The sequence below is a fragment of the Aspergillus lentulus genome, assembly GCF_001445615.1.
Source record: "Aspergillus lentulus DNA, contig: Alt12, strain: IFM 54703, whole genome shotgun sequence".
Taxonomy (NCBI): Eukaryota; Fungi; Ascomycota; class Eurotiomycetes; order Eurotiales; family Aspergillaceae; genus Aspergillus; species Aspergillus lentulus.
In genome coordinates, this window is record NW_028322115.1 from 2,755,832 (window position 1) to 2,770,280 (window position 14,449).

Genomic DNA, 14,449 nt, shown 5'->3' on the forward strand with positions numbered 1-14,449 from the left:
GTCAACAGAAATCCTTATCGGGTCACGGTTGATGCGCCTCCAGGGGTATCCATGCTCATATTGATCAGGCAAATTTCCACCTGCAGTCGCTCCGATCACCAGCGGTCTCACGAGCAGTTGCCTTTTTTGTCTCTTTCTTCTCTGTACCTATAATATGATATCATGATACAACGTGATGAGAACCTCGATAAGATGTGGCAGATGTCTCCAGCTTCCCCGCTGATTGGGTCTAGTGGGGAGTCGATAGTTCCCAGTAAATCCAACGGATATTCTCAGGGTTTCCACTTCCATCCGGCTCTAATTGGTTCTCCCCATAGCTTCCTGAGGCCAGCTTCCCTGTTCATTATTCAATAAGGTCAGGCACCTAAGGTACTTTTCTTGTTCTTCCTCAACAAAAAAGAAATTTGTCCATTTTGCCTCACTCTTCTGTTCCATCCCCAATCCACCCAGTAAGTTTCACTCCTCCCACGTCCCTCCACGCCTCATCGGATTATCCTCTCACATTGTCCACTAACAGCTTCCAGATTTCTCTTTGCTTTTTACTCTCTGCCGCCGACACCGCGGTGTCAATTCACTCGTTCTTCTTGCTTCTTCTCCACGTTACCGCCTCCACACCGTCCCACAAATACCCCTCAACCCCTCGAAACGGAGATCTTCAAAGTGTCAGGACAACGGTCTCAGACTGAATTGAAAGCTGATACACTCAATGTCTATTCTCGATACCACAAAAGACCTCTCGGCCCTGTTCACCAAGCAGGTCCATGCGACTCCCGATGCCCCCGCACTAGAAGATGATTCTACCACATACACCTATGCCGAACTAGATAACGAAGTGGATGCTCTGGCTCAGCGTCTGCGAAGCTATGGTGTCGGACGAGACAGCCTAGTTGGCGTGCTTCTCCCTCGGAGCGCTCATTATGTGATCGCCTGCCTGGCCGCTCTTCGTGCAGGAGGAGCATTCCTTGTTCTCGAGCTGGCTTATCCTCCTGATCTCCTGGCAGACGTCCTTGAAGACGCGAAGCCAGTAGTCGTGGTGACTCACCGCGCCGAAGCAAATAAGGTCAAAGCCGATGTGCCGTTGATCGCTCTGGACGAGCCCGCGACACATGCCAACGGACACACCAAGGAACCGTCGACTCCTCTGCCGGCCGAGGATGATCTCGATCGACTCGCCTTTGTGTCATATTCCTCAGGAACTACAGGCAAACCCAAGGGAATTGCCAACCCACATCGAGCGCCTGTGCTTTCGTATAATCTCCGATTCGGCGTGCAGGATCTGCAGCCTGGTGATCGGGTGGCCTGCAATGTGTTCTTTATCTGGGAGATTCTGCGGCCTCTGTTGCGTGGTGCCACTGTCGTGGCGGTTCCAGACGACGTGAGCTACGATCCCGCAGCGCTGGTGGATCTCCTGGCGGCGAAACGCATCACCGAAACTCTCATGACGCCAACGTTGCTGGCCACCGTGCTCGCGCGTCACCCCGATCTCGGTGCTCGGTTGCCTCATCTACGCACATTGTGGTTGAACGGTGAGGTGGTCACGACCGATCTCGCTAGACGGGCCATCAAGGCCCTGCCGTCAACCCGGCTACTGAATTGCTACAGCGCATGCGAAACACATGAGATTGCGTGCGGCGATATTCGAGAAATGGTCGATGACAATGCCCCATATTGTCCCGTTGGCCCCCCTCTGGATCCGAAGCACACCTATCTTCTGGGTGAAGATGGCAAGACGGTCCCCGAGGGTGAGAGCGGAGAGCTCTTTGTTGGAGGGCCCCTACTTGCTCGCGGATACATCAATCTCCCCGACACTACTGCCAAAGCCTTCACCGCGGATCCGTTCGACCCCACACCCGCTGCGCGCATGTACCGCACCGGCGACCGTGCTCGCATTCTGCCTTCCGGGCTGCTGGAAATCACCGGTCGTGTAGGTGCAATGATCAAGCTGCGTGGCTATTCGGTGGTTCCTGGTAAGGTTGAAAACGAGATCATCAAACACCTGGCGGTCAGTCATTGTGCCGTGATCGCGCACGGCGAAGGTTTGGATCGCCAGCTGGTGGCGTACATTGTCCGAGATCAGGACAGGACCGATCGTCCGGTCGTCGAGATCAACCCCTCCGGTCACAGCCCGGCGGCGCGGCAGACTTTGGCGCCGTACCTGGCTCATTACATGATCCCCGCCCTGTGGGTGGAAATGGACGAGCTGCCGACCCACGAGGTGTCTGGCAAGGTGGACCTGAAACGACTGCCTCCTCCCCGCGCTCCCACTCCGGTGAATGGCAATGGGGCCAAGGAGAAGGATCCCATCGGTATTGACCAAGTAGCCGCTATCTGGGCCACAACACTGCGAACTCCCAAGGCGTTGCTGAAGCCAACCGACAATTTCTTCGACCTTGGCGGCCACTCCCTTTCCCTGGCGGAACTTGCGTCGAAATTCTCGCGAGAGTTCGGTTTCCGCGTTCCCATCGCGCGTTTGGCCGAGAACTCTACCCTGACCGGTCACCTGGAGACCGTGCGGGCTGTCCGAGACGGTCACACCGCTGCCGTGCAGGCCGATCTGCCGGCTGTTCTGCGTGCAGACGCAACGTTGGATGAGGACATCAGGCCTTCTGGTGATGTGAAAATCCGATCGGTGGCCGATGCACAAACGGTGCTGTTGACCGGTGTGACTGGATTCCTGGGTGCTTTCCTCCTCCACGATCTGCTGGAAAGCACATCCGCGCACATCATCTGCTTGGTGCGTTTTAACGAACCCGCCGACGATGATCAACCTGGCGGTGTGGCTCGTATCCGTCGCAACCTGCTCGATCTGGGTCTTTGGCGCGACTCGATCATGGAACGCGTCGAGATCCTTCCTGGTAACTTGTCTCGGTCGCGCTTTGGTCTGTCCCCCGAGGCGTTTGACGACCTGGCCGCTCGGGTGGATGTCATCGTCCATGCCGCTGCTACCGTCAACCTGGTGTACCCCTACGCAGCCCTGCGGGGTCCCAATGTCGGAGGAACGAGAGAGATTCTACGTCTGGCCAGCAAGGGCGGCGCAACAGTACAGTATGTTTCCACCAATGGCGTTTTGCCTCCCTCGGGTGAAAAGGGATGGCCCGAGGACGCCATGCTACCCGTTGAAGACGTTCCCACGAAGCTGCTGGACGGATACGGACAGACCAAGTGGGTGGCCGAGCAGCTGGTCCTGGAGGCCGGTCGCCGTGGACTGCCCGTCAAGATACACCGTGCAGGCACGATCAGCGGTCACAGCGTCACGGGGGCGGCCAATGCCTGGGATTTGTTGTCGGCATTGATCGTCGAATCCATCAAACTGGGCTATGCGCCCGACGTCGACGGCTGGAGGGCCGAAATGACTCCGGTGGACTTTGTCAGCAAGTCGATTGTCCACCTGGCCACGCAGACGCAGGCCGACCAGACGGTTTTCCACCTGGGTGACCCGGATCCGGTAGACACAAGACAGGTGTTTGACGCTCTGTCCGAATTGGGATACCCGACCAAACGACTCGGATGGGATGAGTGGGTTGCGCTTTGGACCGAGAAACAAGGATCGGTCAAGGGAGGCGACGGCGCATTTACAGTTGACATTCTGCGAAGTGGTATGCCCACAGTGGAATTCCTGAGGGGAATCGTCGTGCTCGACAACGCGGCTACCAGGCCATTCCGCTCTGTGGTAGAACGGCCCAAGGTCGATCGCGCATTGTTGGAGACCTATACTCGCCATTGGTTCGCTCGTGGATGGCTTCCCAAGGCCCCTGCCCGGTTGGGTAAGCCTCTTGCCGCCATCCGGGGTCCCTTGAACGGCCGTGTGGCCGTCATCACTGGCGCGTCATCCGGCATCGGTGCCGCCGTGGCCACCGCCCTCGTTCGCGAAGGGTGCCATGTTGCACTGGCGGCTCGCCGCATGGATGCGCTTGAGTCTCTGCAGCGGCGACTATCCGACCAAGGCAGCAAGATCCTCATCCAGCGCACCGACGTCACCGACCGTGCGCAGGTGGAAGCACTGGTGCAGGCTGCAAACGAGCAGCTGGGTCCGGTCGATATCCTGGTGTCCTGCGCGGGTGTCATGTACTTCACGATGATGGCCAACGTCAAGACAGATGAATGGGAGCGCACAGTCGACGTGAACTGCAAGGGTCTCCTGCACTGCCTGTCGTCGACGGTGCCCGGCATGCTGGCCCGCGGCAGCGGCCACATCGTCGCCATCTCCTCCGACGCCGGACGCAAGGTCTTCCCCGGGCTGGGCGTATACTCGGCCAGCAAGTTCTTCGTGGAGGCGACGCTGCAGTCGCTGCGGTTGGAGACAGCGGGAATGGGGCTGCGTGTGACAGCCGTCCAGCCGGGGAACACGGCCACCGATCTGCTTGGGATGTCGACGGACGCGGAGGCGATCAAAAAGTACGGCGAGCCGTCGGGGGCAAAGATTCTGGACCCCGAGGATGTGGCCAACTCGATTGTGTATGCGCTGCGACAGCCGGCGCATGTGGCGGTGAATGAGGTCCTGATTGAACCAAGAGATGAGCCTATTTAGATATACCGGTTTAGAGCTCCTATACTAGCTTATAGACTAATTGACTCTGTATTACGACCATCCTGACAGATAAGGAGAATATGATAGCAGGTAGCTTGTTATAGGTAAGCATGCACACAATAAGCGCATTACGCTATAATTAGAATCCGCACATGGCAGTCAGTCCTTCCATGTGCGCGGGGCCCACGAGGGTGAAGGACTGCATTTAATGTTATCAGCAGCGGCGCTGATTGATGGAAATAATGGATCAGATAACGAAATAGATTGATTGAGCCCAACAGCCAATGCAGAGTAAAATTGCACCTCCCAGAATAAAGACACTAGCTATGCTGCAATGGGGTTGGACAAGCGAGGCCGGTGAAACACGGGAAAACGGGCAGGGCAACAAACATCTCCTGGTCCCAACAGACTAGATCTGCTGGGCTGACATTGCACCAATCACAAAGGAACTAGACACTGCCAGGTCGGGTATAGAGGCATTGCCAAGCCCGTAGTATCTGTCATTGTCGGAAGAGATGCGATCGGGTAGGGATATCGAGGCTCAAGGGTCCCCGGTTTTAATTGTTGTGAGGAAGTTCCAGAGACCATTTTCCCGATTCGGCTGGAGCTAAAATACACTATCTCGACTTGTCTGCTCAATCGCCTGCAGATTGCATGGCCTCTGGCGGGAGATGGCCGGAGCTAGTTAATTAAAATAGTATGGCCTAATATAATAGCCTATTGATTCGATCAGTCACGATGTCATGACCGGCGCCGTGGTGCCAGTGCCAGTGTCACAAGCTTATATATGAACTGCGCCCTCTGCGCTCTCGCCCTTGAGGCCATTAAATTGCTCTCTCAGTTCCTCAGTGAAAATAAAATGGATATGTACACACATCAATCGATGCCCCCCCGTCCGCAACAAGACATGCCCTACGATCTCCGCCCCCGCTCCCTACAATGGGATGAAGTCATGGACAGCGACTCCAACTGCACCATGTCGCCGACCACGAGCAGCTCCCTGCAATTCCCAGCAGTACATATGCCCGCGCCCCAAGAGCTGTTTCTGCTCTCGCCGCAAGCAACAGCCGCCTACCAGGATTCGCCCGTCGAGCTCGGCGGGTATCCGGACGTGAATGCTACTTCTAATGTACTTTCTACCTTTCCCTCTGCGATACAGGCAAGAGTGATGTGATGCTAAAAGCTAATGGACAGCCCAACCGCCGCCAATCCCAGAACCGCGAAGCGCAGCGCCGATTCCGCGAGCGGCGCGAACAGGAGCGCATCCAACTCCGGAAGAAGATGGAGGAGCTGCGGGCGGAGAATGACGCGCTGAGTCGGTTGCTAGCCGAGACGAAGAATGCGAATCTCAAGCTCGAGGTCGATAATGAGCGGTTAACCAAAGAGCTGGAGACGTTGCGGCGGCGGTGGCAGGATGTGCTACGGTTGATGGCGGATATGGTGCAGCAGGAAGAAACGGGTGAGGGGGGCTCGCCGTCGAGTTGTTCCAGTGGAATGTCTTCGTCGTCGTCGTCGTCGTCGCGGAAGGAGGTGCAAGGTCTCAGGAGCTCGATTATGATGCAGATGCTGGTGCTGTTATTTGACGAAAAGGGGGAGTCGCCTTCGCGGACGGTGATGGCTAGATTGGGGGCGTTGTCGGGGGATCCGTGATTATGATTCATGATGAATATTGCATTAATGGAGTTTTGCTTTTTGGCACAAGTAGTCAATTGATTAATCTGAATCTAGTTTCTCTTCAAGTAGGGCACAGCAGCGGCAGTAGCCAGAATATCAGCTTGGCGCTCAACCTTGCAGCGACTGGGTTTGGTAAGGTTGGGGGCGGCGGGGGGTCGCTTGCAAAGCTCCAGAATGAGGGTTGGTCGACGTACCAGGCAAAGGAGGTAACTATACTTACAAACCCATTCTCTGTCCTAATGGCCGGCATTGCTGAGACCAGGTGCAGCACGATCAGGGCCTGGTCGTGTGTTCCAGCGGAGTAGATTTCAGGGTTCGGTCGTTCCAGAGGCTCAGAAAGATATGGGTGCTGAACCCGAAGTTTTCCTCCTCATGATACTAACGAAGAACTAAATGAAGCCTCTCATTCCTGTGCATCTCAAGCTTGAACGCACAGACCCTGACAGCATTACAAGGGATATTATTGATGAGAATGGAAATGTCATCCGTCAAGAGACACTTGTACCGATCCGTGATGAAGAAGGGAAAATCACAGGTTATAAGCAGGAGAAGCAGGAGAAGCAGGAGACAAAAGACGAGCATGAGGAAGAGTACGAGGAAAGCTCGATCTCGACTGGGACACAGTTGGGATCAGCGAAAGTGATATGCATGCGGGGCAGGAGTGTGACAAGGGGTAGAGAAGGAGAATGCAATTCGGGAAGAGTTCTTCAGGAGGAAGAATGAGCTCGCGGAAGAGGTTGCTTGGGAAGGGCAGAGTTTTCTTAGCTGACGAAGTTGCATGAGGAGTTTTTCAAAGTGAAATTCTTTTGGACCTAATCATGATGAGTTGAAGTGGATACTGGACCGTAACTTTGGAGGAGGTTATTCAATGATTTGATTTATCATTATACATGGATCTAACCTCTTTCTGTTCTACCTATCGCCCACTGTTACTGAGTCTTTCCGTCCTGAAACTATTCCCAGATATGGTGCCTTATGGCCTTCTGAGGGTGAAAGGCGGGAATACTCATTCCTCAACCTTTCGGGGGCTCAGCTGGGATGCTACAAGTTTTACAACTGCACTGTTTAACTCATTAAGGAAGCCGCTGTCTGGGTTACTGTCACAAATACAATTGATCCGAGTCTAGTTCTAGTTTAGTGCTCTATGTGGGATATTGTCGAATATAGAGCACCTCCTTTCTATGACATACCATACCCGGTTTGGAAATGTGTTTCGCTCCTCTAATTGGACTACTTTTAGCTCCTCTATAAGCCGTCAAATCCATCCACCCAATTGCCATCGAGATTCGAGACCAACAAAGTCGTGCAGATATCCGCACGCTAGTCACGCTAGCCACGTGCGGGAAAATACTCCCAGTCCCACGTCAGCTTGCTGCTCTGATGGTCAGAAGGATCCGATCGACCGTGGACCCCTCCTTGTCAGAGATCGGCCGTGGTAAATTGTGTGGATTGCTGGCCATGACCCCACGAGGTGGCAAGCCTCAGCCCATCCTCTTTGTGGACGGCCCCTCGCTGGGCCGAGGAGGTGACGCTAAATCCCGCAACACACGGTCAGCCCTGATCCGCCGCCGCATCTCAGAGAAACGGAGTACATACCGACAGGAGGAGGAGGCCAAGCGAGAGCAATTGATTGCTGAACGTCAGACGCAGGACAGACAGTTAGCGCACCAAGGGTGTTCCTGTCGAACGGTCAGGGATCAGGTCCAGGCCCAGGCCCACGGATCTTTCGAACATCAGACTACAGGGACCCGAACTAGCGTAACAGTACCTCAAAGTCAAACTCAGACGCAAAACTCAATTAGCGACGGGACTCTTTTCCGCATCTGCGGCACATGTGGAGGAGTACGTGTGTCCAACCCGGCGCAAGGAAGCACCTTCCCGCCCCTGTCCCTGAGCATTGTCTCTAGCAGGGTAGACCCCTTTTCTCCGGTGGATGCCAACGTTGGACCAAGCGTAGACGACCTTCTTCATCATGGTTGGTCCACTCTCTCTCTGCACGATCCTGCGATAGACTAACATGCTAGCGTTCATGAACCTCTGGCCCAACTTCCGCCGTGCCGATTACGCCGGGAGATGCTACCAATCGCGGCTGGCTCCGAACTGGGAAAACAATATCTTGATCTATACGACCCTATGGGCCGCCTCGTGCCATCGAGACGTCCTGCGCATCAGCTACGGCTCTAATCCGGTGCTGGACACGCGGGATCAGCTATACTACAAGGGCCGGCTTCTGCGGCTGCTGCGCGACCATGTGGCCGACTATACCAATGAAGAATGGCGAGACGGAGTCATCCTGGCCATCTTGCATCTGGCCGTCAACGAGACCACGAGACGAGACCTCAGTCGTGACCCAAGCCCGTTCACGCCCCCGTTTGTGAACATGCAGTCACTGTCGTTCTATGGCAGCCGGGACTATCATTCCATGCACTGGAATGTCATTTGTGATCTGCTGCGCCAGCTGGGCGGGATCCAGACCATCAAGCTATTCGCACTGGGCTGGTTGATCACAATGTAGGGCAGTCTACACCCCTTCAGAGGCCAAAGTTTGTCCGCTAATTCATCCAGTGCGGACCTAATGAAAGCGGCCCACGCTCTGACCAAACCGCTTTTCCCCCGGGTCGATGTGGAAGGCAACGAGATCAACCTGCCGTCTCCTCTGCGCGTCTTTCCCCTTCCAGACGACTCATCCACGACGAAGAATGTCGGGTTCAAGTATTTGTTATCCGTCTGCCCACCGGTACAAGGCCCCATCGTGGACGTCTTCCTCCACCTCAGCGAATACTCCACCCTGGTCCAATGGTACTACAATCGCCACCTCGATCCATCAGACTGCGACAGTTTCGCCGACGTCCGCAACCAAGTCCACCACGCCATCTTCAGCCTACCCGACGAGCAGGACCCAGTTGAATCCGTGCTTGATATGTGCGACCTGTCCCCGGATGACTTTTCCGTCTCCCATGGGCTGTACCTCACCTGCCGACTGGCTGCGAACCTATACGCAACACACGTTACCTTTCCACTTCCGCGCTCGGCCTTGATCCGAGCCATGATACTCCCGCTGCTCGCCAGCAAACTCGACCAAATGACTCAGGTCGAGTGCAGTCCGTTGCTTCTGTGGTGTGCCACCGTGGCGGCCATCGCGGCAGAAGAGATGCCAGAACACCCTCGGCTAGTCGAACATGTGGAAACCCTATGTCGGGGGTTAAGTGTCACGTCGTACCCACTTTTTGTTGGGATTTTAGAAACATTCGCCTGGGTGGAAGTCGCATGCTCGGAGGGATGTCAACGACTGTGGGAGAAATTGGCAGTGCAGTCAGCAGAGGGAATGGCCTGGAGTTATACAGACGATGAGCCCTCTAGACTAATAATGCCCTAAAGATGTAACGAGCTGAGTAATGATTACTTAATGCCTTAGTATAAGAGCCCGGACCGGCATTTGAATCCTGATCTCTTAGCGTCGTGTTATTCCTATTAGGGAATTGACTTGCAGGACGGCTATTGGATGTTGTCTGACACCCCTATAGGCTATGGCGTCTACAGATTGTGGCTCATGAGCTAAGATGGGGAAATCTCTGCAAGTCCGGCGAAAGCAAAGATGTCCGAAACGGAATATATCCCCGCTAACAATTAACACGCGACCTTTCCCCCACAGGTCGCGTTCTATAACTACCAAGCTGCAACTGCTTTCTTTAAATGTTCTTTTTCTTGAGGGAGTGACTGACTCGGGCCCCCAGCGAGTTTGCTAACCATGGCCATAGTTCGAGACTAGCTGGAGAGAAGATCTTATACTCTAATTGTGCAGTTGACAATGAACTAGTTTTCTGCAATACAGAAGTTCCTCACTCTAAACCAGAATAAGATCTTTAGAATAATCCTTCTTACCGATACACCGAATGCAAGTCATCTCGTTTAGCCTCTCTAATGGCAAGTAATGTTGAATGATATAACCTTCGACTGTACAGCTCTTCTGCATCCTTAGCTTCGTTCCTGTTTTAGGACTGTCTTACAAGCTTGAAGCTCCACACAATGGGCAATTCATGCAATGTTCTGGCCGATACTTCATCACTAACACTTCGGTAGGGGAGAGATTCTATACATTAATATACTTAAACCACAAAAAGCCACTATAGGATCTACACCTGCTAGGTCCTATACATAGAGCAAATCTCTGTGTGGGTCATAAAAATCAGCCTTTCCAATGTACATTTGTTAATAAAGAAACCCTTTACCTGGAACCCTACCTATCACCTTAAAGGCACGAGTGAATCACCTAACTCACCTAGCTCATTCCTTTAAAGCGGCAATGACTGAAAGAGGAAAGGAAAGTGCCCAAACTAGCTCCTTCATACTCCATACTATAGGCTTCCAGGGTCTGTCGGGCCGTCCGGGCCTCCGTGCAGTAAGATGCGGGGGACACAGGAACCTGGTCCCTGTAACCTCCAAGGCGTTGTCCGACTCCTTCAACCAGTGACTGTCACAGAGCATCTCGGTCAGGCAATTCTGACAATCTTTTTTTGCTTTTCGAAAACACGGCCAAGGCTGTTTCCGCACAAGTCACGGCCGGGAGTGCCTCGGTTCCAGGTATATTCCAAGCATTGCCCGTATCCACTCACCTCGCCCACCTCACCCATCCGTCACCCATGCTGTCTCACGCCAGAGTCATCTTCCGCAAGCTCCGTAGTAGGGGCAGCCGTAGCATCCGTGGCAGCGAGCCCGCGCCATCAGCGCCGGCCACGGCTGCAGAGAGCGAAACCGTTGATCCATCCCCTCGCGCCATCCATATCAGCGATGTGAGACAGTCACCCACCAACCTACCCGTGAGGCAGTCATCCACCAACCTACCCCGCGAGCCTGGTTCCACATCTATGTGCATTATTGTTGCGAACGCCAAAGGCACCGCCGACTCCATGGGTCTTTACAGGGTACGTACCCAGCGTATCATGCTCCCGAGTACCCCCCGGCTGAGCTCACCCCGTGCGGTTCATTAGCTACTCCTGAGAGAGAAGGGTTACGGGGAATACGACCCTACGGATGACTACACCACAGATTACTTTTGCGACGGTTACCTCTACAATATCAGCTTCACGTCACCCAGAGACCTGTGGTGGGGTGGCACAGCTTACCTCTGCCTCCTGCAACATCTCTGCCTCATCTTCACGTACGACGCTTCATCAAGGGAATCATGGGACGAAATGGTCGCCTCGTGCGAGAGGTGGCGCAGCCGCTGCGAAGAAGACGGGGCCCTCCCCTTTTCTGCGACAATGATCGCCGCCATGGGTGAAGGTGAAGGTGAACCCGCCGTGTCGCACGCAGAAGCTGAGGCGTTTGCAACCCAGCGGGACTGTCTCTTTGTCAAGGTCTCGCCCACAACTGGGCGCGGCATTTGCGATGCGGTTGGCTCGCTAGTTGAGCTGGCGCACGGCGCTCGTGATCAATATCCTATAGATCAGAAGGATCATACCAAGAGGCTTAACAGGTTGGAGGCATTGCTGGTATTATTTCCTCTCAAGGGATTCCCAGCTCACGACTGGCATCGTCATGGATGAATGAGATACCGCCACCAAGACGGTCGGCAAATACAGCAAATATATTCAGTGTGACGCTGCTTCACCTGCACTTGGTCCGTCGCCGTAGTCCAGTCACCAGTCTTGCATCTCGAGTCAAGATGAGCCCCTGTCTGCCCACTAGCTATCCTGCCATCTCCACCCACTCTTGTTCCAAGAACCCATTGCCTGGGGGTTGTAGATATCAAGCTCATACCTGGTAGATATCGGCAAAGTCAAAGGCAGGTTGCGCTCAGGATCTTTACAGATAACGCTCGTAGATTTGGCTGCGGGATCTTGCTTGGCCAACGATATTTCACAGACTCTCGCTGCCAAGTCGGCCCAGGTGCGAAAGAGAGAGAGAGAGAGAGAGAGAGAGAGGAGTTGCAAACACGGCTTGCCAAACTACAAAGGGGGCTTGCTGCTTGCCAGGAATTCCAGCCACGGGAGTCCATCGGTAAGGCTCGGAAAGCCAACTACATCCAAGCATCCGTATGGTGGATTGTCTAACCCTGGTTGCCCTCAGTGCTGCCCACAGCTGGTGGTTCTACCCCACTGCGGCGGCTACCGAACGGGAGGAACTGTAAACGGCCCACGTCTTACACATCCTCGGTCACTCCAGTCCCATCAGTAACAGCTCCAGACCCAGGCACGCCAGCACCAGACTCAACTCAATCTGTCCATGGAGCCTTCATCCCAAATAGTGTACTCGGTGTCGTCGGAGAGGCTGTCTGTACGATTGATCACTGAAAACGTATGAATGCTACAATTGATACGCAAACAGCCATCAGCATGTCATATAAGAAAATTATAGATCTAGAATCAATTCTATGATGGTACTGAGGTGGCAAACGTCGGTCTTGAAGTCATACCAGTGCTTTCCGGTAGAATAGTGCCCATACATGAGGTCATCGACTACCATTCCCAAGACACCTAGCTACATCAATCTGGCTTACAGTCAACTATAAATATTGCTTCTGGAGCCCTGCTTCCTCAGACTGCCGTTCCTTACACTGATTTTAATTTTCCGTTTCTTGTCTCTTGCACTCTATTCAGGAGATTACAGCTTCCTACAATGGTGTCTATTTGGAGACTCTGTCAGTGTGTCGCAGCAATTATCCTGCTCCAGCCAGGTCTCGCTACCAATACCAATAATCAGATCCTGTTTGGTGCCAAAGGCGAGGCTAAAGCTAAAAAAGACAGTCCAGGTTGCAAGGATGTCTTCTTTGCAACAATGCATGTTCCCCGGAATACCACAGGTGGTGAAAAGTCACTTGCAGTGATACATCGGGATGGCCGGCTGTACGCAGTGAAAGATAAAGATCCAACTCAGTGGGCAATCCAGAAGAACCAGAATGGGCGCTACTTTATCTCCAATACGCATCCTTCGGGTGCGGGTCACTGGTGGTACAGAAATGGCAGGGAGATCGGAGTTAGCCCAGCCAATTGGAATGCAAAAGAGGTCTCATTCGCCCAGGCTGTAGAGTCCGACACCCCGTTCTCCAAGGTCACTGTGTTCTGGGATGACCTGTGCCTGGTGGTACCGGACAGCGAATCTCAGCCCTTAATGATGCTCCCACAGTCAGCGTGCGATCCTGTTATTCTAGAAATTTCCGAGCCCTTGCAGTGGAAGTCCCCTGATGAGATCTGCAAGAATGAGGAAACCTTAGGTAAAAGTAAGTGTAACTTGCTCCAAGTTTTCCTTGCCCACTACTGCTACCTTCCACCTCTTTTTCTTCTTTCCCTCTTTTTTTCTTTTCTTTTCTTTTTCTTTCTTTATCACTTGATTAGTTCTATATTTTTGACTGAATCTTCTGACAAGGTGATAGCGTGTAATACCTATCATGACTGCCCTTTTTGCATGTTTGATTGGCGCTGCTGTCAAGGCGCTAGTAGTCATAGCATTGGGCAATGTACATGTGTACCACCAACGGTTGGGCAAGGGTGGAGATGGAGTTGCAATTAAATGACTCTGCTCTACTTTACTGCTGAACCACCATAAAAGTTCCAGATTTTATAGGGTATATTTGACATGTTTCCATAGTCAATGTCTTCTTAGTCATATTATCTATCTGACTCGCACTTTTCTATATTGAGCTCTCTGGTGAGGTATAGTTAGAACTTAGAGGTCCTAAAAAGGGTCATTTTCTGCAGTATATAGAGTTGCCTGCATGCTTTCTGATTACATTATATTATACCATGGATTGAGATGACAAAACATTACATTAGTCAAACAAGTAACTAGCTAAGTGTCAACCATTCTTACTGCTACTCGCCGTTCTCAGTAAAAGATCGGGTAGTGAGGAAATATATCATTACGAATTCTGGAATGACCATCAGATCGCACGATTCTACCATGGTTCAACACCGCCAACAGAGGGTTCATGCTGTTTGATATGAATACTACGTTAGAATAATAGATTGTCAGAAATTAGACCCTCATTGCTACACCGAGTCCTGGGACGGCCGCACTGCTAACTGCCTGCAGCCTGCCTGTGTTCTGCCCTAGGTAAGCTTAGTATGTGCCTGATCACTTCATATAGCTCAACTAGGACGAAATAATTGCTTCTTTTCCTCCTTTATCACCCCGTTGAGGTCACCTCACTGCGTGTCGTGGTGTCCTATCATTGCGATCTTATACTAACCCATCTTCTTCTCATGAGTCCAATGAAGCTGTTAATAGTAAGCCTGGGCGCAGCATTGG

The 14,449-nt window shown here is 53.0% G+C and overlaps 3 protein-coding genes across 3 annotated transcripts; all 3 read left to right on the plus strand.

The window, feature by feature from the left end:
* Positions 1 to 706: 706 nt before the first annotated feature.
* On the plus strand, positions 707 to 4,528 carry ALT_6826 (non-ribosomal peptide synthetase; the record flags this gene model as incomplete). Its single annotated transcript, XM_033560964.2, has 1 exon — positions 707 to 4,528. The coding sequence occupies one exon, from the start codon at positions 707 to 709 to the stop codon at positions 4,526 to 4,528; it is 3,822 nt and encodes a 1,273-aa protein (XP_033416855.2).
* Positions 4,529 to 5,435: 907 nt separating this feature from the next.
* On the plus strand, positions 5,436 to 9,578 carry ALT_6827 (putative bZIP transcription factor; the record flags this gene model as incomplete). Its single annotated transcript, XM_089600137.1, has 7 exons — positions 5,436 to 5,657; positions 5,723 to 6,174; positions 6,234 to 6,408; positions 6,602 to 6,792; positions 7,591 to 8,177; positions 8,227 to 8,713; positions 8,768 to 9,578. The coding sequence occupies 7 exons, from the start codon at positions 5,436 to 5,438 to the stop codon at positions 9,576 to 9,578; spliced, it is 2,925 nt and encodes a 974-aa protein (XP_089455599.1).
* A 1,264-nt stretch (positions 9,579 to 10,842) lies between these two features.
* On the plus strand, positions 10,843 to 13,581 carry ALT_6828 (uncharacterized protein; the record flags this gene model as incomplete). Its single annotated transcript, XM_033560959.2, has 4 exons — positions 10,843 to 11,124; positions 11,191 to 11,694; positions 12,848 to 13,421; positions 13,568 to 13,581. 4 exons carry the CDS (start codon positions 10,843 to 10,845, stop codon positions 13,579 to 13,581), a joined length of 1,374 nt encoding a protein of 457 aa, XP_033416850.2.
* Positions 13,582 to 14,449: the final 868 nt, after the last annotated feature.